The sequence below is a fragment of the Trichoplusia ni genome, chromosome 17, assembly GCF_003590095.1.
Source record: "Trichoplusia ni isolate ovarian cell line Hi5 chromosome 17, tn1, whole genome shotgun sequence".
In the NCBI taxonomy this organism is placed as follows: domain Eukaryota; kingdom Metazoa; phylum Arthropoda; class Insecta; order Lepidoptera; family Noctuidae; genus Trichoplusia; species Trichoplusia ni.
The window spans coordinates 384,998-411,460 of record NC_039494.1 but is presented as its reverse complement, the minus strand read 5'-3'; the positions used below and the strand labels follow the sequence as shown (position 1 = coordinate 411,460).

At 32.8% G+C, this 26,463-nt stretch overlaps 1 protein-coding gene across 1 annotated transcript in view; it reads right to left on the bottom strand.

Annotated features, from left to right (window-relative positions):
- Positions 1–971: 971 nt before the first annotated feature.
- Positions 972–26,463, bottom strand: part of LOC113502425 — a 37,659-nt gene continuing 12,167 nt past the window's right edge. The window contains exons 2-5 of the mRNA XM_026883990.1: positions 8,330–8,398; positions 4,388–4,572; positions 3,779–4,142; positions 972–2,242 (exon numbers count right to left, since the gene is read on the bottom strand). Of these exons, the coding sequence (XP_026739791.1) occupies positions 2,183–2,242; positions 3,779–4,142; positions 4,388–4,572; positions 8,330–8,353 (633 nt within the window). The 5' untranslated portion in view covers positions 8,354–8,398 and the 3' untranslated portion in view covers positions 972–2,182. The remainder of the gene's footprint in view (positions 2,243–3,778; positions 4,143–4,387; positions 4,573–8,329; positions 8,399–26,463) is intronic.

The following is a 26,463-nucleotide window of genomic DNA, read 5'->3' as shown; positions in this document are numbered from 1 at the left end:
TTTTTTAACAATTGCTTGTAGTTTCCGAGGCTCATCGTTAAGACATCAATAAAAAAAATATGATTAAGTTATTAAACTGTAAAAACTGTATTGTTAATAAAAATACTTTTTTTTCAAAAATAACACAATATCTAATAATTCATTTCAAAAAGCACCCCATTGATCATGAAGTTGAATGATGGTTTTAATGTAATAGTCTGGAAACCAATTAAAAAAATCTATAACTCGTAAATCATTGCTATCTTGAGTTAATTAAATAACTGTTTTGAAAGGATTCTCGACTTTGCGTATAAAGTAAACAAGTTATTCTTTCAATAAGACGTTAGTTAAGACTTTAGCAATAATTTCATTTGAATTGCTCACATTTTGCCTTTCCCTGAGGCAGCGAAGCTAAATGTGACATGGATTTAGTACAAAACGGAGCTACCCACCATAAAGACACAGATTAGTTAGCTAAAGGAATGTACAGTATCTTCTCATAAATTAACACTAGTTTTACATTCTTCTTAATAAATAATCAGTGACACAATTTTATGTTTTTACTAAATATGCTGTTTCTAAAAATACTTTCTCTCTTATTTGCATTTAAAACCAGTGAAGATTTAGTTATTCTTGATATTTTACCAATATCGTCTATTGGTAAATTTATAGATCTCCTAACAGGAGACTTACTTACGTTTCATATTTATATCAACTTATCTTTTTTGCAACACTGAAACCCAATTCATGTAACTTTGGAAGAAATAAGCGATCGACAAAGAGTAACTCAAAAGTCTTTGCGATATAAGGAACAGTATTGTATACCTATATATGTTATTATATAGAGACAAGTTCCAATTCACCGCCAACGGTGAGTTATTTTATCTCTCGCATCTCTTTGCATTCTATTGTTTCGTAATTCCACTGCATTTTTATGTAACACAACCATTGATAAATATAACAGTATTATGTAAAAACAGATTAAAACAAAATTAAAATTTTATATTTTATTTATTTTACATATTTACAAGCATAATTACAGCTAAGATATATATCCAAAAACAATACAGTTACCTATCTTAAAAGTAATAACAAAACGAAACGAAAGCTACTTTCATTTTACATAATAGTTTTAAATGTATAACAATAATGCACAAACTGTAATAGATCTCATTAAATGGATCTTAGGAAATGTTAAGGGAAAGAACAATTACGTTTTTAAATTATAGCTATAGACATTAATTCCTATGAACAAAGAACTTCCGTCACACTCTCTGAAGTTACGATTACGTTGGCATTTTTAAAAACTATTTTTGTATTTATTCACGACTGGAGCAGTCGTTAGATGACAAAATACTTTAGTGTAAAATAACGTAAAATATGTCAGCGCGTACAATTATATAATGGCAATATTATTGTCTAAGTTGTATGGATATATATTTTTTTTAACTTATTTACAAATGGCTTGATGACGTTTTATTGTCATGTTGTGTTTTGTTTACAGGAACTGATATGGGGCCCAAATAGTATCGAAAAATACTCGTAGAGATACGTCATAATTTTTATGGAGTGTGGTGTCTTTTTCTCCATATTAATTGTGATAATATCTCCGAGTACTTTGTCACAACTTTACTAGGGCTTCTAAATACTCGTGTATTTATCGTTTATTACGACTTTTCGACGATGATGTAACATTTAATGACATTGACATGACATTATTTAATTAAACTTATTATTTTTAATATTCGTTGCATTTATCGAAACAAAAAACATGTTTACAAAGTCTATTTATAAATCTCATAAATTGTACATTTTCATAGCAAAAAAAGAAAGAAAAGTTCACAGTTAAAATACTGACGATTCATCAAAACAAAACTATGTTCACAGCAAACGAGAAAAAAATATATGAATCGAAATAAAATACAATAATATGACAGAATATCTTAATAAACGAATCAAAAATGAACTTTAATCCCATATACATAAGAATCCGGGTCCTAATTAACTGTTCAATAAATATCGAATCTTCTATCACATCAAAAAGCCTGTTACTGCAGAACAGTTCCAAAGGTTTTAGTATAATATAAACATAGATATTATATCATCTGGCACTTTTGTCTTATAGTAATACTAATTAATACATCACAGTTACTTCGTCGTTCATAGGTCGACATGCAAGACATGCCTTAAGAACTAAGTAACGTTAGCGATGCTGTGGGGGGACGTACGCCGGCCACTGATATACTGGCCCTCGAACCGTGCCCTGGAAAGAAACAAGTGTTAATAAAAAGAATAAATGAAAAAAAACATACCATCGACTGCGAATAGAGAACACTAAGGAAAACTTGATGAGATTGTTATGGGACCAAATGATAGCTATTTCACTTGAAACAAAAATCGGTTCATCGAGTGTAAAGTTATGAGGTAACAAACATAAAAAATACGAACGAATTAAGAAAATCCTCGTTTTAGAAGTCAGTTAAAAAATATTAAGTACGTTTCCGTGACTGAAAAAGTTCTAATGTAAGATCATGTTAGCGAGTATATTCAAGCGATTGTATAGAGCGCCATGCAGCGTATCGACAAAAAAGAACTTGAATTCTGAATAATGGATACCGTTCGTAGGATTACAAGTGTTATATGACTTTTTAAACTCAAACCTTGGAATGTTAAATTTAAATTTAAGATTACTAGTTTAGTAAAAATTAGAAATCAATTCAACCTAAAACAACCGCAGCCCAACCAACCAACGTCAACGAAGAAGGAATCAAATTCAAATCTCCTTAAATTACAGTTCTCGATTAAGCAAGAGCAAACGGCAAGAAACATTGAACAAAATATGCATATGAACACTTAATATTAAAATGAGATGGTCTAACACGAGTTGGCGAGTAACGCAATTGCTAATAAAATAGTTTTAAGACGGCTATTACACATAAACAACTATGTCGGACCTTAAACTACGCTTAAAATATACAACAGTCTACATAGTTAGCTTACCAATGATTCTATATTTAAGAGCATAGGGCGTCAATATTTAAAGGCTATTCGTTAACAATCAAATAGTTTGTATCACCAACTTGTTGGTGGTCCAGTACTGAATATAGACCTTCCCCAAAACAAGAACATATTTCGCCTTCTAAATTGATTCTGGTCCGAATATATATGTCATATCTCGTTAGGTAAGTCCATATGTTCATGCTTGACTCATAGAAGAGTGCTATGGTTCAGTAATGTAATTCTTCAGATCGAGAAGAGGTTGGCGATTTTAACGAAGTTATCCTCCAACATTTCCCAATAGTTTAAAAAAAATATGAAAAAATCACATTGGTACGTTGCTTGCGCTGGAATCAATCATGCACCTTCTGCATACAAATCCATGCATAGAATCGCAAGGCTACCACGACATGTCTCTACATTATTTTATTTACGCGAATACTAAACCTAGATTTACTACCATCTACAGGTATGCATAAAACCTTGAATCATTATTATACAATCAAGATGTTACTAAGTAATTACGTTTTATAAATGGTTATACACCGACAATGTAACAAAAACTATGACAGCCAGTGTATTTATTTTCGCTAAGTCATAATTATGCTTCATAGCGTCAGTTCTTCAACCTCACTAAGTTTTTGTCATGTTGTTAAAAACATTATTATAATACCGAGTCATATGATTACTATGCGCAAATAACCCGAAGAGCAAGATCAAGGTTAAATTAATTAAGAGTAAAAAATTACCTAAAATTACCTACGTTTTTTGACATGGTTAAGGGACGTTAAGTCATACTCACTTCCCGAGAATTTCTGATGTTCCGTCTCGTGGCTTCCTTCTCGTATTTCCATTGGAAGTCACTGGCAGAGTCCAGGTTTGCCACTCCCAAAACATTACCCTCCAAATGATTGAGCTTGGCATCGTCCTGCTTGACAACCTTCTGCTCATTCGTGAAAGCAGGGAAGAAGTATCGCAGACCAATGCCAGGCAAGCTCTGGGAGCCAAGAATGGCCGGCTTGCCATTGGGTACGGGTTGGAGGGGTTGGACTGGCAGGTAAGAATTGACGAAGCGTTGCGCGTTGTTCAGTGGCACTGGAGTAGATGGGGGAGAACTGTAGATCACGTTGGTGTATCTTTGCTGAGGTACGAACATGGGAAGTCGCCTGTGAGAAGAAAAATAAATTATTTACATGTCAAAAGCAAGTTGAACTTCCGAAAAGGAATTTTGATAAAAACTAGCGGGAAAAAGGACTTGACCGTGACTTTGACTTATTTAGAGAATTATCTTTTTAATTAGTCTAAAAGTTTATCGAGGAAAACTAAAAATGTCTTTTTCATAGTCGTTTTCCACAAAATTATGGAAAAATTTACATCATAGATTTAAAGAAATTCTGCTTAAGAATTTTACCATTGAGCGTTAGGGTCAGGTGTATCATTAGTGCGTTCTTCCCAGACGGGCGCTGGATTCCGGTACGGCAACGGGACCGGTGGCGACGGTTCCGGCGCCGGCGGCTCGATGGGACCGTCCTTGGTGCCGAACTTCACCATGATGGCTTGTGCGCTTGATGCGTACAGCATCAGGCATGTTAGGAACTGTGGACAAAGAGAAGATTTATATTGATTAGCGATGCCTAGGCGCAATTTTGCCCGTTTTGAACTAATTTCTATATACGCTTTCTTAAATATGATGAATTCTAACAACTGAGCCATCAAGGTGGTTACTTTTTAAATATCTTTAAGAAGTGCAATTGTTGATTGTTGCAAAAAACTAAAACTCACAAAAAAACAAAACGAGAGCTCTGATTAGTTACTAGATGATGCTATACTTTGATGCTAAAACAGCATTCAGCAACAATTAGACCTCTTAGAGGGCCTTCTGAAAGTGAATACACGAAGCACACTTTTTACATACGCATACCTATTTATTCGAGCTTTAATAGGGATGATGACTGGGTATAAAAAGAAAAAATCTCATTAGTCACTCAGTTAGATAATTGAAAGTATGAGACACGTATTTTTTCCTTTTTCAGAAAAACTAGAATTGACAAAGATGCTTGCTCAAAGATGATTGACAAAGATAACTTCTTTAAAGTTTAGGAGGGCTTGTGACGTAACGATAGAGTAAAATTTCTACTCAATCGTGACGTCACGCTTAAAATGAAAATACGTTTCCATTATCTACAAGACGGAAACTGCAAAAAAATTTGTCATCATCCCTATTGCCATGTTTTGAACAAATTTGTCCAATTCAAATTAATGACAAACTACCATCGTAGCATAGCGCCTAGGTTTGTTAAGACGACTTGCTCAACTTATTAGCGACATTTATGTAAATGTTTTAGCATTAGCTTAAGTGTCTCTTGCCTAATATTTTCCTTGTATTTGCATAGGAACAATAACTGTGAGTGAAGTGACTTAGGGCTTTCCGTATTTGATGAATAATCAATTGATGACAACTGATTTAATTTGTTATGCAAGTGAGCTATTTGTGTTTTGTATAAGCAATTATGAATATCTCAACTGGTTTAACATTTTATGAAGGAATACAAGATTTGTTTTGTAATTACTACGATCATTACTTCGACAACTTAATTTACATTCTAACCATATATCGCACAGCTACCTACCCAAAAAATCCTACTCAAATTTTTTGACACAATTATAGACTATCGTAGTAACCAGTAACCAGTAGGCCATAATTCATTCCAACGCACAATTTTTCTTTTTTTTTAACATTACCTACTGGTCTAATGTTTATTGGCCTTGACTGTTATTCGTGGGTTCGATTACCACCCAGGACAAATGTTTGTGCGATGACCAGGATCAATAATTTGTGCCTCTGTCTAATTTGTCTATAATACGTATGTATAAAAAAATATATTGAAAGTAGTTTGTTTGTATTATTAAGGATAAAATTATTCAAAATTCATTTGCCAATAAGTCTCTTAAGCACTGCTTCCTATGTGGTTCAAAATATGCATAAAAAATAAAATGAATATTAATTACATTAAAACTATTTTGGTGGCCTTCTTACTTAATTTATTTAAGGAAGACCTTAGATGTAGAACGTCCTTCATAGTTTTTTAATGATTTTAAAACTTGTTTTAATTATATCATCTATCAAGATGTTCCGTGCATTGTGTGTTTTACTATGTGTTTCCTGTTATTTACCATAGAAAAGATGTATAATGAGGTTTTTGGTAAACGCTGTTAATTAGAATTGTTTCATTGATGTCAGGTTCATTGTATCATTAAGATGTCTATATCAAACAAAAAATCTTATAGATACTCTCATTATCAATTATGTTTATCAATCGAAATGAAGTAAGTGAATGCTGATGGAGAGTAATGGAGATGAATGGTAGAAAAGAGCCATTTACATCGTCAGTAAATAATATTAATATCGGTCATAATAGAATGATCAGTTAAAAATGTAATAATCGGTCATATTAGAATAATCAGTTAAAAATGTAATAGATTCTCTTGAAGCTAACTTTAATGTAGGTAATGAAGTCATATTATTAAAAGCGTACGTATCTAGATCATCATCTTTTACAACCTACAACCAGCGTCATCCAAACTCGACTCGAGACTTTAACAATGTCGTGAATCCATATTGCTCCCGCAAGAACGATGCTTCTTATCCTATGAAAAGCCTCAAAACACCACAACTCTAACACATTTTCTCTACTTAAAAGCAAGATGGTCAAGGTACCCAATAAAATTAACATCCAATATCACCGGTTTCAATAAAATTACTCGCCTTAATATACTACTGCGTATCAGTACTTAATGATATGTTTTCTTCTCATTGACATTGAATAATGTTGTTTTGTCAAAGATTAGATAGCCTGCAGATGGAAAACTTCATACGTTTAGGTGGTTACAGTAATGTACATACTGGTAAGGATAATTGCGTGGTTTAGTCATATACGCTTCTGTGTGGCACACGCAGTGGCGGAAAGAAATTTTATTAAACGTGTGAAAATTTAAATTTATTTGATTGTATCTCTGATCATACCAGGATTTTAAATAATTTTACAGGCCTAGCATAGCGGCCCATGCATGATTCATACACTGACCAGCAAATAATTTGGGCCACTGACACTGAGTATCAAGGAAATCTGATTTGATGCTGTCAAAAAGAATCACAAGCCAAGAGTCAATGTTACACAGTTGTTTTTCTGTTAATTGCCTTAAAATTAAAATTCAAAATAAAGCAAAACAAAATAATATACAGCGTTCTTGTTTAAATGTTTTTGTTATTGTCTTTTTGAAAAAATTGTATCAGAATTCCATGATAGTCCAATTTATTGGCAATTCTCTCGCTTTTTAGAAGTTTTGCTTCTGTAAGTCATTTAGTCTGTGATTTCGCAGTCAAAGGTGTTCAAACCAGTTTTCGCTATGCAGCATCGATTACCGTACTTATCGAATCAGAAGTAATAGCCAATATTATGGTTGAATTACACTTGTATCGCACACTACCTTGCTGGTAGTGACACTTTTATTATAAGGGTTAGGTACTGTTTATTTATGTGGCGAAGAAAATCAATGATACCACCAATGTTAGTGTGAGAGCTTAGCTAATATAATAATATGCATAATGAAAGTTGATTGAAGAAAATTATATAACACCAAACCAAAGTTTTGCTTTGTTTCTTCAAAGATCTTAACGAGCTTTGTGCAACGTTTAAAAATTCTCAGTTTATTTCTCTTTTCATCGTTTACCAAGAAGTTACAAAACGCCAAGTTCAAAATATCTGTTAAACTGTTTTAAAATGTCATTTTATAATGCAATTGTTTCATTCATACTAATTGCATTTTTAATATAAATTCAGTCATTAAAGCGTATCAGATAAGATTTGATCTATTTTAAAGTGACGATAGCACAATTCCCATATACTTACTTATTACTTTATAAAACTTTCCGAGAGTCGACTTCATATTAATTAAAGCATTCATCATATCTAACATCTTCATCTCTCAGCCTTGACTCATTCAGCTCAATGCTTATCTTTCCCACGCGAACATCACTTGCTAACCTGTTGCATATTAAACCTAGTTCTTTACAAACTTTTTATATATTAAATGCTCTCAATATTGCACATTTTTAGTAATGGTCGCCATTGTCTAAAACATTGAATATTGCAGCCTTGTTAAGTTTCCAAACTTAACAAGTGCGTTATCAAAACATCTGAACAATTTAATTCAATTTGAACATCAAATAAATTGATCTAAATTGATGTCTGATACAAGCAAATTGCTTCGCAGCGTTCTGTCCGACAATCTTAATTTAAATGTATTCAGATAACATTGTATCGGTATTAATCTATGAAATCATTTTACATACCTGTAACCTCGCGGAGAATCTCATGTTTGTTTGTTACTGGTTGTCTACCTTCACATTCGTCACTGCTCCCTGTAACAACATTAAAATAAATGAGTATAATTTATCTGATGAGCACTTAGGTTAAATTTCACGACGCAAATAAAAGTGCCTGAATTAAAATGAGGACATTGCAAGGTGCAAGACAAGTACATAAAGCCTAAGTACGAGATTTGTATAAGTTGTTATGAAATATTGAAGGAAGAAAGGTGAACAAGTTGGCGTATCTCGTACGCATCACAATGCTACCAGTAAATAGAGCTTGGCATTTATTGCAGCCTGGCAACAGGCTTAGTGGACCGTGTTGCAATCACTACACTAAAACTTAGCGATGACACGGTTAGTAAATAAGTAGGATCTGATAAGATCGGTAACAGTGACGATAGGCTTTCAAAAAGCTGACCAAAGTCCTAACACTAGTTACAAACACATCGCGCAACATTTTTTGCTTAATCCAAAACGAGAGCCTCAAAAACATATTTATGTAAGTTGATCTTTTGTAAGACCCCATTAAATTTGAAAACAAAAAGATTTAATGTAATACTCCAACTCTCGACATGTCGAACGATAAGTAAGGTTACCATTAAATTTCACGTAAATAAAAAAAAGAATAAAACAGATAAAGTATTGCCGAAAGACAAATGCACGCATAAATTGATGTATGTAGCCGACATAATAAATCCATATTGACACAGTTTCTGATGCGGTAACTTAGCCGTAATTTATTAACATTCGCGTGAGTTGCACCATAATGTTTAAGCATTTTGATACATAAAGTATTGAGAACAAACGCCCGTATTTCGGCTCACGACGAATATTCGTGCCAAGAATACACATTATCGTCTTCAATTTCTCATACACATTGAATTGTTGACACTATTTCTGGCTTAAGCAACTGTTGTCCATATTAAGACCTACATTTAGCATTGAATAATAATGTTTAATACATTAAACGCTCTTGAAAAGGAGAATCGGCAAATAAATTTTATTACCGCGAAAGGTCATCGATTCCATGTCAGGTTTTTGAAAGATTAAGCCGATTACACACCAATGAAAATTACTCGTAATTTCTTTTAAAATCTTTAATCAATGTAATTGACAGTAATGTGTTTAAAGAAAGGTTTCTTTCAAGAATGGTACTTGTTCATGCTGTTTAAAGTAAGGTCAAAGTAAATTGTTCGTATTTTACAATATTTCGTGTACGAGTTCGTAATTTGCATTTTTATTGTTTGATGTTATGAATTTGAATAAACGTGGAATTAGACTTGTTACATTAAAGTACCGTTTGCAAAATATGAACCGCTAATCATTTCGTTACCTACTTACATTTGAGATCTTACTCGTTGTGTGTATGCTCGTTTATCGCCTTACAACAACCGCAAGATTTGCTCAAGACCAGTAGAAATTACAAATATAAAGCAGTTAATTTGCAATTAGTTCTGCAATTCGTAGGCTGGTCACGAGTTTGATTATCGTAATCAATAAAAATAAGTAGACCTTGCATTATTTCGATGTACAAAAGTTTGGAGTTACTTCAATTTAAGTACAAGTATTTTAAGTAGGTATATTATTTTTAAAAAGACTCATTTTTCTAAAAGCAAGATTAAAAATGGGTTATAAAAGCTCCATGATTAGACACTTAGCTTATAATTGAATGATTTTGTAAAAAAACAACATGTGATACGGTTTCACACTTCACAAATTGTTAACCTAGCGTGACGTCGTCTAACAATAACCCTTTTCTCACATCACTCAACATCATCCTTTATAACAAACACATGTAAACACAGTTTTTTTTCGATTCCCACAGTCTGCAAAATTCATCAGCAAACTGGTAAATTGGCCACTTCATCTAATCTAAGCGTTTAATAGCTATTTATATTCACAACGCCTAATCACAAGAATTTGCCGACAAGATTTACGAGTACGAATCATTATCGATTGGATCACATCTTACGCGTTACTGGCGCGTCGATGTCAAACGTCAGTCGACCGGCGAGATGAGATAAATTGAATTAATTTTATTAGTCAACGCCATGTTTAGTTACCAAACAGAGCTGCAACTGCTACGAGTAGTTCTCTATTACCCTAAATGTATTGAGGAATTTGTCATAAATTTTCGCTTACTTTATTCGTAAACGGCGTCTTTTGAACTATAAATCAGGAGCCAGACTCCTTAGACGAAGGCACTTGCTAGTTGTGAAACGGTTTTTGCTGCCAAGTCGCTGGTTAATTTACAATTGCTTGTGTTAATCCGATATTCGACGCGTGCCATTTATATTGCGGTTGTGGAGAAAATGTTTGTGGTTGTTCTTAGTTTATGTAGAATGTTTTGTTACCGCAGATGTATTGTTAATTCTATTGTTTTTATGTGTTTTTCAAATAAGGTAGTATAATTTCTTCACAGCTGAGTCAGATCAGAAATGTCAACTTCAGTGTTGTCCAGAAGACGTGTAAAAGTCATGAAAGAACATTTTTATAAATTTACTTAACGGTCAATTATGTATAGGACTCGCGATAAAATTAATGACGGTACCAACCGTTGTTTAAACAAATTTATTCTCATCATTTGTTATAGCGGATACAATAATCATACATAAAAAATTAAATTGTCTATCTATCACAGTTCGAGATTAACATTTCTTGTTAAATAATTAATCACACTCACTTATATTTAACTCTGACATCGACACCATCAGAAAACAATGGAAAATAAAACACTTTAAATGCAATTCGATGCAAAGAAAACGGGTCGCAATTACGAATGTATGTCAATGAAGTACAGTGACATTTAAATGAATTAATTGAATTACCCATCAATATGCATAGGTATTCAATTGTTTTCTTTGTAACATTCCTCTAGGAATTGCACATACATTTATTTATAAATCAGTTTCAAGGTACACTTTTAAAATACGACTTTATTGTTATTCAAACAAAGTTGAAATTAGACCGCCGGTGATATTTTTAAGAATACGTATTATTTACACATAATCGATATTTATTGACCATTGAAACAACTGATTTAATCATAATTTGTCGTTTACTGTCGGTATGGTTATAGTCAACAGAAAAGCTGACATAATTATGTGTAAATTTTCTTTGTCTTATTTAACCTTTAAAAATTAGAAGCTTTAATAAAAACTGAAAGTAACAATACATATTCATTTATCTAATTATCATGTCATAGTAAAATTAATTCAACAAAATCTCTTCTATTTTGAATTGTCGGCAAAACTGGACTCTTCACAACTTAGTAATCCTAAATGAAGTGATTTATCAAACGTATTATACTAAGACGTCTTCATTATTCATACAAAACAACTACTTTAATAACAAACACAGCTTCTATATGATTGACAGATATTCCCATCACATTAAAAGCCTATTCAAACGATGCGAAATTTCTCGTCAAGTTGTAGTACATTACCGTCTATGTATTATCTTCTATGATAGGTTAGTAGCTTGACTCCGCAATGTATTGCAATTTAGTCGCTAGTTCCAAATGAGGTTTGATTCGATGCGGTGTAAAACTTGTTAGCTGGTGACAGTTGCACTTCTATTCAAAACTATTGGGTAATGTACCAACGTGGGTAGAACAGATTTACATTACCTGTTGTGACTAATGTCTGCTGTTTGTTATTTGACGCACTGTCAAGGCACGGAGCCAAGGGAATAGGCCAATTATTTTATTATGTTTCATGTTTGATATATTAGAAACTAGCTGTTGCCCGCGACTTCGTGCACGTGGTTAGAATTTTCCGTCTTTTCCACATTTTCCATTATATCTTCGCTCCTATTAGTCACAGCGTGATGTTATATCTAGCCTTCCTTGATAAATGGTCTATTCAACACAAAAAGAATTTTTCAAATCGAACCAGTAGTTCCTGAGAATAGCCCGTTCAAACAAACAAATTAGTATAGACGATTTCACTTTCATTGTTAATGAAGTTTTGGATAGAAAGTTCTCGTAGAATGAGACCCTTTATTTTTCTATAATATCCTGATATTAACTTATGTCACTTATAACGCGGGTCTTCTAATAAGTATATCATATATAAGTATGACGATTCACAAAAAAGGTTTGGTTTCGTTCCAAGGTAGAGCTGAAAACGTCTATTTTTCAGAAAATTAGAGAAGATAATACTAAGGATACAGAAAGATACTTTTCTCTTGCTTCTCTTAGTTCTGAACACTAGCCGTTATGACCTACCTAATGAAACAATACTCTTTTCTGCTTTCTCTCTTTACAAATTCTGCAGCTGGCAAACAACTCATCGGGTTGTACAAAATGGTTAAAAGAGTCAACATATGTGTAATTAATTTAATCATATCTTGATTTATATAACGTATGAGTCAAGATCAATTTGTCTGTAAACTAAATACAACTCTTGCGCCTCTTAACATCTATGAGACGTACTCTAATAAATAACTCGAAACTCATTTCAAGGTGTAATATTTAACAGCTAATGTCGGAAACTCGTTAACAATATTAATTGGCGGTAGGATTGAACACAATAAATATGAAAGCCTTCATATATGATATGTTGCTACGGAAAAGTAAACATTTATGACTATGGATGTGTGTAAAATGTTTTACTCTTTGATATAGGGTTGGTAGGTCTTTGGTAAAAGGAAGATTTTTTAAAGGAACCTTTATTTTTTGTTAATTAACTATGGTTCCAAGTGAGCCAGGATAGATAATCTTAGAATTTTTTTGGGAAGCCCTCTTTCAGCTTTGGGACCCAGTAGACCTAAATATTTTTTGCATTTTTCCACCTGAATTTACATTACTTCTTTTTATCAGGAAAAGTTGAACAGTCTACACTCTTAAAATTACATATTCCATAATTTTACATTACTGAAACCAAAACTTTACATAATAAAACTAACCTCACGTAAATATCTACTTTTGTAAATATTAATTTTTAGTACTTACGCACTCACACTTCAATCTTCCATTCGCTCATTACTCTGTGAACATGAGAACTTTACACGAGACGTAACATAACGTAACTAACAGGTAGAACAAGGAAGGGTATGTCCACACGATACGCCCTTTCTCTGTTCGCGTTTCATATTTATTGTAACATGACAGCACTTAGTCATTTGATATTAAAATGCGAAAGCCTTTTGTAATTGAATTTTCTTGTGAGGTTATATTATAACGACATTGCTTAGATTGTTTTTATTTGAACGTTTGCTCTACATTCACGTTCATTTTATGTAGATTTTGTTGTACTAAGGAACAGGTGTGAATTCTGAGACAGTCAGAAATTATTTTAATTTTAATTATATTTTATAAAAAAAAAACGACAAACAATGTTGCGTTTTGCTCCAAAAACGGTACGCACGTGCGGTTACGCACGGTAGACGAAACTTAAACATTATTAATTACTTCTCATTCATTTTTATTCAGTTAATCCGTATATAATCGCACCTAATACACCTGACAGGATACCAATAACTAAATGCTTCAACCATCCCACTTGACACACATCACACTGAAAATAAATACATTAATTAGTATGTGCTTTTGATATCTGAACTTAATGCATGTAAATAGACCGTGAATTCGTCAGATGACATCACTCAGGACAAGGCTAACTCGTCAATTCTGCCACAGGTTGGTTTTGCTTGAAACTATGTGTCAAAGTAAATTAGAGCAGATTTAGAATTGATATTCTATAACAAATTAATGCCTGGTTTTACAAGCTGCTTTGCTTAAAGGGCTTTGCTTGAATTGGGATAACCGTGTTTTTTTTTCTTCGGAACTGAATTTAATTACTAAAATGAGGAACATAGCAATAAAAAAGGGAAATAAAATACGCTTATATTTCCCATTTTATAGTAGGTAACTTATAGTAACTTTCGTGAGCGTCAGCTCATAATTAAAGATACGGATTCGTCCCAAGAATAGTCGAGTAATCCTGATAAATACGCTTAATTACACCGTCGCATCATTTAATCATACACATGTGCCTTTATTTCAAATAAAAACAGTTTTATTTCAAAGAGGCTTTGTTTCGATTTAATAAATGACTCAAACAATACAAAAATGACGTATTATTTTTATGACAATTGTATTTAATGGCGAGCTATAAAACCTTTAATTAATATTGCAAAATAAATACTTCCTATAGACGAGGAACCACATTATGACATCAAAGCATATTGTTTTATCTTTTTGAGAGACGTTTGCTTTATGACAACATAGGCGTAGCTAATAGCATACTTTACGCTTAGGTCACGTACAACGATGCCTAATGTAGCCTATCTGTCAACGTTTCTATTAAGCCTAGGCTTTAAATCTAAGTACCGTCATTAGAACTTGAGAACATAAAAAAGATAAAATTAGACCTTAATTATACATGGAATAGATACTAAGCCTTACAAAAAGGACCATAAAAAATCTAGTTCACAGTTCAACCTTGTCATCCTTACAAAGAGCGACATGCTTCAAATAGTTGCGGTATCGGCGTTTCACGCGTGCATCGTGTATGTAATGTACGCAGGTGCGTTAACGAAGGATAATCAGATATTTAAATGAGTACATCGCAATCAATGCGTGGAACCCGATGTATCTGATACAAACCTATTCTGCATGTAAAATGTGTAGAGCCGTTACTTTTTGTCGACATTCCTGAATAAAATGTAAAAAATTCAGGTATACTTATTTGACTCGCTTTGGTTTTAGATAAAAGTAAAATTGGAACAAACTAAAAAAAACAATAGAAACAACATTTTTGAGGGGTCGGAACTCCATTAATAAGACTGTCCTCTCTGTAAGTCTATCACCAAACTGTACATCATAAACCTTGATAGCTGGACAGTTTAAATTTTCACATGATGTTCTTCTGTTGCGGCTGAAATAACATTTAATAAAGACGCTCATTATTTTTATTCTGGGTATAGTACGTTTTTGTGCAAAGTGTTTCTCTTTAATCTAATTATACGGGATCCTCACTGTCTGACTTTTAATTACGATTTTTTATATTTATATTTTACGAAAGACATGTTAAATCTCAAGTCTCTTGACCCTTCAATATCATTTCAAATTTGTTTACGTCTCAATACACGTACATTCTGTTTGATTGACATGAACAAAAACTCATAGTCAGCGACATTTTTTGTACAGATATTAAATTATCGAACGTCACGAAGGCGTTCAAAGCTTTGATATTTGATACATTGTGGTTTTTCTGTTGTGGTATCAAATATCAATATTTAATATACCTTTGTGATACCTACATAATTATTAATGTTACTGTAATGTTATTAAGTTTTAACTTTCGTATCGTTGTATCGAGATTTTATATTGATTCGAATACTTTTTATAGTTTTTAGTATTAACTAAATATTCGGTATAATTAAACGCTGAGCGTTTGCTAAAAATATTGAGATTTCCAATTATGTCAAAAAATATCTATAAAAAAAATCTTATCGCTTCCATGGCACAAATAGTAATCAGCTAAACCAATGGCAGTAGAATTATCAAGTTCTTTTAAAAGATAACTATAAGGTCTGCTTCAAAACGCCAGTTTTTTATTATTTAATTTGTATTTCTAACCAGTTCGTGTAATAATAGCTTTTTCATGTGATCGCTTGCCAGGTTAATGACATTTACGTCGGGGTAAAATAATAGACTTTGATTATGGAACATGTATTTTAATTACACGTAAGTAGCATACTGGCTTTATTAACGGTCATCCAGCCTTAAGTACGCTGCAAGGTCAAACTATCCTTGCCTACGTTATCCAAGGCAAGCACATAAATATTTAACATCTCCTTTAATTTATGTAAAATTGCAGATTTAATCGTAATTCTAGTCAACACATTGCCGCTTAAGGGATGTTAACTTAATAGCTATTTTATTTATATGACTGCTACATGTAGAGAACTTAGAATTATGGCTGAATGTTTAATTATTTTGTTTAACTGTATCGAGTTTATTAATTAAATTAAGTTGTTATTGCTGAGTTGATTTATAAATACTGATTGATTCGCAACTGTCTGAAACTATTTAAGGTATTCCGTAATATTCTTATTTTTCTTTTATGGCTGATGTTTTAATTTCCATCCTCATAATTATGAAACTGACCTGGAATAACGTTCCCTTAAAAAAAAAATTGTAGTGCCACTTTCCTCGCGATATTTTCCTTCGCCGTTTTAACGAAATAATAATTACTTTGTAACACGTAAATGAATTCTCAAATCTATTGTTGTGTGATTTTATTATATTAATAGTGTATTTATCCAAGTTTGTTTCGCTGAAAATAGAGTACGAGTACATCCAAGTTCGAGACGACCTCCGTGGTCGAGTGGCCTACGCACCGGTTTAAAGGTGTCGCTAGCTCTGAGGTCTCCCGGGTTCGATCCCCGGTCGGGTCAATGTAAAAATTGTCATTTCTACATTGTCTCGGGTCTGGGTGTTTGCGGTACCTTCGTTGTATCTGAATTCCATAACACAAGTGCTTTAGCAACTTACTTTGGGTTCAGAACAATGTATGTGATGTTGTCCGCATTTATTTATTTTATTTATATTCTAAGTTTTTGGTGACCAGTCCACCATCAAAGCGTCAAAATACTTACACACACACATACCTATGTAAAAAACTACTCAACGACATGATAAAGGTTTTATGTATTATCATTTTCTAGATTCGTTCTAGTTGAAGATATTGCACAGGTAAAGCGCATGTAATCGAGTCTCATTTCACGCGTTAACTTTACGACCTCCTTGGTGCTCACGTGTTGCTAGCAAATGCCACATAAAACATTATGTACATGTATTATGTTTTAGTGGATGGGAAAAAGTTGATTCGTAGCAGATTATTTTTTCTTTACAGATCAATGATTATATTTTTTCTTTAAGATTTTTTCTCAGCGAATGAAATTTCAAATACGAATGCAGAACTTTGCTTGAATGGATGCAATTAGGTAACAACTGGCTGGTCTGATGAAAATTAAGGTCTAGTTCTTTTTATGAAAATCGGTCATACTCTAAGTATACAAAAAACGAATAATGAAAACCAATTAATCTATAAGGAAATTAACTATACCTTGCCAAAGCTTTTATAAATTATCTAAGTGCATAAACGGTAATCGTAGATACATAAGAACAGTATCGTTAATCATTTTAATACACCATTATTTGTAAACACCTAGTTAAACTTGAATAACTATAATTAAAGTCGTACTGTTATGTTTTATAACATGCCATTGTTTTAACTCAAGTGCATATAAATACTGTTCATAGATTGAAAAGATGAGGAAGTATTTCTTATTTATTTATCGTGAATTAGCGTTTAAAAGTAAATGTTATTCGTATATCCGTAGTAAGCAACTGTATACCTTATCTATAGAAAACGGTTAAACGGTTTTAAATTGAAGACCAAATGTGTATTGCTGTGAGCAGATAAATGCCTGGCCATATGTAAAATCCAATGTGAAGGGAAATAAGAAGCACAACTAAACCGCAACCGTTGACTTTTCCATCTGTTTCAGAATATAAGAAGTATGGATTTAATCTGCCGAATAAAAACATATAAAGAGGTTGATAACAGTTTATTCAATGGTACGTTGCTCTTTAGCTTAGAGAGATTTCTAGATTCTGAAAGCAAAAACTGGTTGAAGCTTGCAGTCTTTGGGACAACTTATTTAAGTTATTATCAGTAGATTTCAACTGAATGAAACTCTGGGTTCCATCTTCAACGCGTTTGTACAAGATTGTTCTAATGTAAGACAATCAACAATTTTCATTACGAAAATCATCATCTAATCAGTTTAAGTACAGAGACATCAATTTTTATTACAAAATCGGTATACGAGTCAGCGGCGCCCGCGCAGTGAACTAGCAACCTATAACGATTTACGCTCTATTTCTGATCTTTGTACCTCACATCGTCTTACAAGATTGCAAACGATACGCATTTGTAATACTTCCGCGTCAGTTAACTAACTATAGTTTACACCTACGCGAGTGGACAGCAATATACATTATGTTCACTGGTCTTGGCCGTCTTTCCGTACAAATAAATTGAGACAAGCAGTCCATGTAATTATAAGGTCCATTAGATATATTGATATAAGAAAATGAAGATCAATTTAATCCCACTCATGATGCAACGCTCGTTTGCAACTGAGCCAAGTCTTACGATGCGAATGGATGGAATAGTTAAGGCGAATTTGTTGAACAATTGATGAGTGATAAACCGTTCGATTGGCTATCTTAAATAAATTAATGAATATTGAATCTATTTTATTTGCGGTCATAGCGTTAAATTCTTGTTAATTTTGAGCTCGGGGCCAAGTTCTTAAATAAATAAAATTTTTAAATTGTTACTGAATGAAATAAACCAAGAACAAAATTGTTTTTATTTTGTTCGAAAAATAAATAAATAAAATTAGAATGACTGGCACCTAAAACTACAAAATACTTATACGTCTTTTCTCCGTAATTATCTTCGACAACTGTCCTGATTGGTTTATCTATACTCCTTCGAATACTCCTTCTGTGACTCTTCTTTAATATAGGAAACAATAGAATCACGATTGAAAACCAACATGATTGCCGAACGAAACCTAAATCAAATTAAAATTACATTGAACCTTCGTATACCTTACAAATGCCAAAACATGTCCAAAGAGTATCGTAATAATGATGCTTATTTGTTTGTAACACCAATCTAGTGTTAATAAGCTAACTTTAATTACCCGTAATCAATTTCCCACATCTCAAACATTTACATTAAGGGAAAACCGGTATAAACATTAAACAATAGACTGGTTAATAGAACAGTGATTTCATTACTATTAGAATAATGTAATTGCATGGGAAAGATGGGAAAATACTCAATTGTACGTATAGAAAAACGAACTGAGAGGTAACGAAAAGGTTTTGTTTGAATGATTTAATGATACAAGGAAAATGGGAGACCATTTAATAAAAATAATGAATCCATGATTATACAATCAATGCCTTTTACACCTACAAATAAAAAAAAATAAGGAGTACTGGTTGTAAACAAGTGCCAGATTAAAACCTATACGGTCCTCGTTCTTTATTTAAATAGAATTGTTTCAATAGATTCGATCGAATGCGATATTGATTGTACTGAATCATTTTTAAGGGTCCGTATCTTAAGAACTAAGCTTTTTCTTAAGAAAAAAATCTCTCTCTTCAAGAATACTTTTTTTGTTCTTCAATGTGAATTATAAATATAAGTTGGTGACCAGACAGAAGTTCGTTGAACCTTGTATTTGTCAGGAAATATACGCAGATTTCCGATTTGGTAATTAGCAGATTTGAAAAAATGGTTTACTAATACAATTGTGTTCGATTCCTTCCTTATAAGTAAGCTACTATTATACTCTCGACAGGATGTATAAGCAATTATACAATTCATAGCGATTGAATACATTCCATGTAAAATTTTAAGTATAACTTGTATAGGTTAATTACAGGAAACCCATACTTAAAGTATGAATAAACATGACAATATGCCGCGTTACATTTTTTTACATTTGATACATGTAAAATTAAAATCCGGTTAATGTGAGTCGGGTTCGCGGCACTAAAGATAAGTACAATAGTAAATCAACTTCATCACAAAACTGATCATTAAAAGTCCATTTCAATACAAAAACCGAAGGAATTTTGACTATTTAACATATTTTTTGCATTCGTCTAATACTACCTACTGCTAAAGTTAATTACGACCCACTTAAATTTAATGCGTAACAAAACAAAACGAGAACCCACTGCCAAATTCACATAATTAATTGGCAGGTTAGCAATCTACGACCATATACACACGTCACGTCTAATTGCTAGGTAAGTAATCTACGCATATATCAACAACACACGCGGCAAAAACGCGTAAATTTCAATTTTAAATATCGTATACAATGCGGCTGTAAAAAGCCTTAGAATTATATATGTTAGCACGTTGTTATATCTGCATACAATCGAGGGAAGGAGGCAATTAAACAGGTACACAATTATTAGGCCGCCGGCACATGCGGGTTCACGGTCAGCCCGGTCTTGCATAACAAATGATGCAGTAGAAAACAAATAAAACCGATAAAAATCTTGATACACCATAAATCTTTAGAAGGTTGGATTTTGCAAGTACTTGTGAATTCCAACTGTTTAAATGTAAGCAACTAGTGGGAACTGCTTTAGTAACGGCCTATGAAATAGCGACTATAAATTAATTTATCTTTCAAAATAGTGGTGTGTGAATTTTTGAGATATCAATTAGTGGATTAGTTGAGCTAAATTATGAAACTTCATTAATGTTTCTCGCTTATTTAGACGTTTCCATTTTTAAGTTGCTTTTTTTACGGACAATGAGCTCTGTTTAATAATTCACAATGCATTTGCATTAACAAACACTGCATCTTTTTTTCTTATGAGTAGAACACTTGAGTATTTATTCTTAATTAAGCACATGAAATCCGTTTTAAAATAGATTATTTTGATATGTAAAAAAAGATTGTCTATCAACGTTAAGTTTTTAGGCGGTTCTCAAGTCGTTTGTGTTTTTTATTTTAGTTACCTCAGGATGTCGGATTGGATAAACCGAATTTAATAATTATTTCAATAAGTAATTAGCGTGATATAGCTGTCGCATAAAAATTTCATCAACTTTGGCTTACCTAGTAGTTCTTTCATTTGAAGTCATCTGTATTGTTTTTGTTAACACTAAATTACTGTAACGAAAAGTAATTTTAATGAAACATGAAAGTTTCTTTTTAAGATCAAATTAATTAGTAAATTAAACTTAAAAGTTAAATAGCTTTTAATAGCCTTACATTTTACCTAGTCAAACACGTTGCTAAGTAAACAAGAAAAGATAAGCATCTCCTAAGTCTTAACGCATCTCAAATATTCTAGACACGATAGGCATCGCGCTTACATAAGAGCCGCTTTAAATAGGTGAGCGATGTCGTTGACATGGGAACTTCATCGTTTTATCGATGACGCAACACTCGATGGAGGTCAAAGTGTAAAGTTACGTGTGTGTCTCACGAATATTTATTTAGTTGAGATAGGTCGAGGAAAATCTTTCGCGATAGTGTGGGAAAGTGTTATAGGCTTCCGATTGTAGAGTGAGGAAAATCGGTCAGCGGTGAATAAGCAGCTCTGGTTTAAGCAGCAGAAAGGGCAACAGGGGAGGTGTTTTTGGTCGGCGGAAGTCTGACTTATCCCCTCGCTGAACCTTCGGCGTGGGTTGAAGTCATTAGCTTTTCACCCCGGAAAAAAAGAAGCATCAACTTCAATGAAAAAGTGGTTCTGGCTGGCAAAAGTTCCCCGAATGAAGAAAATCAATGAGGATTGCAACGAGGTCACCAAACAAAACAAAAAAAGGTCAATGACATTGCGATTAATTTTCCTTATTCGTAATATCCATCAAATTGTAATCGATTTTTGTGTTTGACAAAGAAAGAGAAAAACAAGGTTTAAAAAATAATTAAATACAGCAATCCTAAGAAAATATATTCGAACAGCTTTATAAATAAAACACTTGAGCTTTTTATCGTAATAAATAACGAACAACATGCACAATCGTGTATTACTGAAATAACCTTTCTATTTTTTACAAAGAGGTCAAAGATGACCGAGCATTCAAATAACTTGTCATTCATTGAGACATAATACCTAACTATCTTTCCTACTTGTATAATACATGAACACTTTGAATACCGTGTTTGTATGTCATGTGAATGCTGACGGGACCACAACCTTTGCAACCATGTATCAAAGTATTATCATCATACAACGTACGTCAACAATACCAAATCGTGATGTGACAGCTCGTTAATGTAACTTGTACCTAATTAAACAAATGCCTCAAGGTGTGTTGTCTTATTGTCAAAATAAATTGTAGGTACATATTACTTGGTACTTGTCCTATAAAAATTCTCGTGTCATGTGTCAAATCCTCAGTAACTGTTGTAAATAACCGAAATAATTTAATTGTTATACGGATATATTATTATATTTAAACCTTATTTGTGATAACGCTTAAAGCAGATAATAACTTCGCAAATTGAAAATAAAGTAAAAAAAATAATAACTCAAATCCTCGCAAAATTAAAACATCAAAATAAGGATGTTAAAGACAACGCTTGATCGTGACCTCTAGACTAACCAGGGTATAAAACATAAATATTATTGCAAAAAGAATATTAACTAATAGAATGTCTATTTCTCACACGGAGGCAACACTATCAAGGTTGTATAACAGCAAAAGTATTAAAAAATTAACTAATCATAGTCCTTAATAGTCCATAATCACCAAAGTATTTACATCTATAATAGAATTGCAGAATTAAGCGCAATTTATCATATTTATAGAACCAGTACTGTGCGGTACCGCATAATTAAAATATTACGTACATCGAACTTTCACCTAGCTGTTAAATCTAATTTATGCGATTGGAGTTCACTTAATCACCGGACCAAAGAGTCCGTATTGCGTTACAATAAACGAAAATACAAAAAAGGGCACGTCAAATGCTTTATTTTCTACAAGTTAATGAGCAACCTATATTGGGCAATGTTGAATAGTTAATTCGCACATTGTAATGGATTCTAATTGAATCAAAATTTAAATGGGCAATTACACATTTAAATACCTATCAATATTGACTAGTATTAACAGTAATGCCTGATATAAGCCGAATTAAGAGCTTCCTTTAAGCGCGGTTTACCGTCACGTCGCCGCGTGCGCGCGCCGTGCAATACTCACATGCTCATCGCGTTCATTCCTCATTTTACCGTAACATTTACGCAACCTTTGACTTTTGCAACGATCTGTTTCAGCCAAAACCATTCAACTTAGTTCCGAACTGTTACACCATTGGCGCAAGGCATCAGTTTACACGCAAAACACTCGGTTATGTAAACTTTGAGTAACATTCGTCTAATCTTTTAGATGTATCATAATTGTTTAGAACTGAGTGGTCAATTACAATAAGGATCGGAGGTGAATTCAACACGTTATGACATACTAGGATTTAATGAAACTGCATTATAACTTATTGTTATAGTCAAATTGAGAATGTACTTTCTGTGTGTAGCAATTTTGCGTGTTGTCTTCCAATTAGCATATAATGGGTGAACGATGGACACTGTGCAATGAGTGAATTAAAACACCTGTTACATATTTACGACTGTTGAGTAATCTGGTCTTACAAACAATGAGTGAGCAATGTCATGAAGATTTGTGGATAAACGACGGCTTTGCAGTGAGTTAAGACTCGATTTTTACTTGTAATAGTACAATGAACCGTTTTAAAAATGTATATTATTATCTTATGTATCAATCACGTGAAGAACATTGACCGCCGTTTTGAGACAACTTATATTTACTAACCAGCGTAGCTCATGGAGTCACGTAAGATATTTAACCAGAAAATGCAAGAAGACATCCACCATTACTCGCTAAAGATTACTGCTTTACTTACTCATAAAGGTTTGTATATAATCACGCATCGTTGGAGACTTAGTCTCGGCATCGGAAACTACGCGCCTGAAGCGCACCCCACGTAATTAAACTACCATCTCTGCTCGCAGATACCATCTAAATCCGTACGACCGCCCTTGGACCTCACTAACTCAACATAACAACAAAACATCCATTTCTGTAGGTAATTGCGCAAATAATTGTATCCTGGAAAACATTCCTAACAAATAATGCTTGGAATGATTGTATGTTCATGCGTCGATGCGATTTTCTCATGTCGAATGTTTATTTGCAACTCCGGTCACGAATATCCCAAAGTTTAGTTCCAATGTATTACAAATATCGTATGCACTTATATTATGTGATAAATATTACTGCAGTGATGAGTTTCGAATATTAGTTGCGTCCTCATTATTTTAACACGCACGCTTTATTACCACGAAGGTTGTTTAATGTCAATTTGACCATTTAGACGCTAACTAAGGTATTAAAGGCTGTATTAAATGCAATTATATCGGATATCTGTTATTTATAACTCTTCGTGATTTCGATTTGCAAAACGTATTATGCAGATGGACCCTATTTACATTTTAATTTTTATTCAAAAAATGCATGCAGTATTATATCAGAGAACGTTTTATTTCAGAATCGAAATGTCTTATCTACAATTTATATATCAAGGAAAACACTATCTTATCACTGTATCTACTTAAAGGTGAAATTCTAAAACCAGAAATACCTGAATAGGGTCAATGGCAATACAACATCAAGCCGTGAAATAATTGAATTACGATCGCACTCGATTACAATATCGTTTATGTAACAGTTGTTTATAGATTCATTCATTGATTTACCGAAACTATGCCAAGTAGAGTGCGTTACTCAAGAACGTTGCGCGACAAAAAATACAAAACTCTCGAGCAGAACAAGAGATGGGTGATTTGTTTTTTGTTCTTTATTAGGCTTTGTTATCGCAGCTCTATATGTGATACACAATGGTACATATTAATATGGTTTCCACACTTTCAGCATCATTAACAATTCACACTTCAAAGATTTGTGCTCAATCGATTCTGCAGTAAGTATCTACTTCTTTTGTTATGTTTGATAAGCATACACTTAAGGAATTCTAATTTGCTGGATTCTTTACGATAATCATTTGGTGTGTGACAGTATTCGAACCTACGCCCTTCGACGCTACTAGGCCACTAGGCCCTCACTGCTGCTATAATAATTATAATGTATGCAATAATGCCATTACAGATTTAAAATTAATCGTCGTTTATATAAAGAAGATCCTCGCTTATTATACAGAACACCTTGGACTTGATAACTTTTGATGACACTATGCAAAAAGGTCTTAAGATCAAGAATATTCAATCAAATTCCCATCGACGGAATAGCATCATCATTACACGCGGCCTGTGTGGGATCGGATTAATAACAGTCATTAACGGAAAATCATATGTCATTTTATGAGAATATTAAATTTATGCGTAAACACTCAATTGAACTTCATGCATATTGGCATGTCACATTTCATTAAAAAAAAAACTAAACAAGAAAACTTAGCGTATAATTTATTTATTTTGCGCGTAGTGAAATAAATATAATTAATAATGTCCACAGAACAGTATTTGCTACATACGTAGGTGAATACTTATTACAACTTCATAAATAACATCAAAAATTCTGCACGGAGGTTGATCATTTATTCGTTATCATAAATCATTTAAGTAACGGCGAAGCTATCATTACAAGGAATTAATACATACCTATAATTGAAACTGACAAGTATTATTTTTTCATTTAAATCACAATAATTACCTATATTAGTAACTTGTAAGTGTGTGTAGGTAATGTTGCACAAGGTGAGTCAGGTGGAGTAAATAGAAATGGATTTTTAAGGGTTTAAGATGATTTTCAGTATAAAAAAATAAATTATGATGACTTTAGACTATTTTATTAGAATGCCCTTTTTATTTCAATGTTATTACATGCGTCAAAACCGAAGTCAATAATCCTTTTCTAAGATCCATCACTATTCATCATTCCAGTCCTATTCACAACAATATACCGTTACTCGAGACGAAACAAAACACCGATTAATTGAGCTGCTTAATTAGTTTCGCGATTTTATTGGCAATTTATGAAACTCATAACCATTCCGTTAAATTCCTCGTGTGATGTAATTAATTTTCATTGAACGTGTAAACATTCGGAACAACATATTATGTTTTATGGGCAGTCATTATTGGGACTTCATAACTTCCATACGAATTACTGATTGTCTTGTTTTAATCTACGTCAATTTATCAATTATTAAGTCCGAATTATTAAAACGTCGTTTGAAAACACTATCGAGTTATTAATAAAAATAAATGCCACTTTACAAAAAATCAATGCTTGACTATTAATGTACAATTTAATAACAACCGAACAATTTTATAACTTACATGGTTGCTGTATTAGATATCACATCAAACCTTAAAATTCAATTAGAATTACAACATTTGATATTCAAACTATCAAATTATGAAATCAAAAGTAAGGTCAATACTGTTTAGCAAATATCAGATGACAGAGATAATGCTAGCATAGATAATGGTATTAAACAGAAAG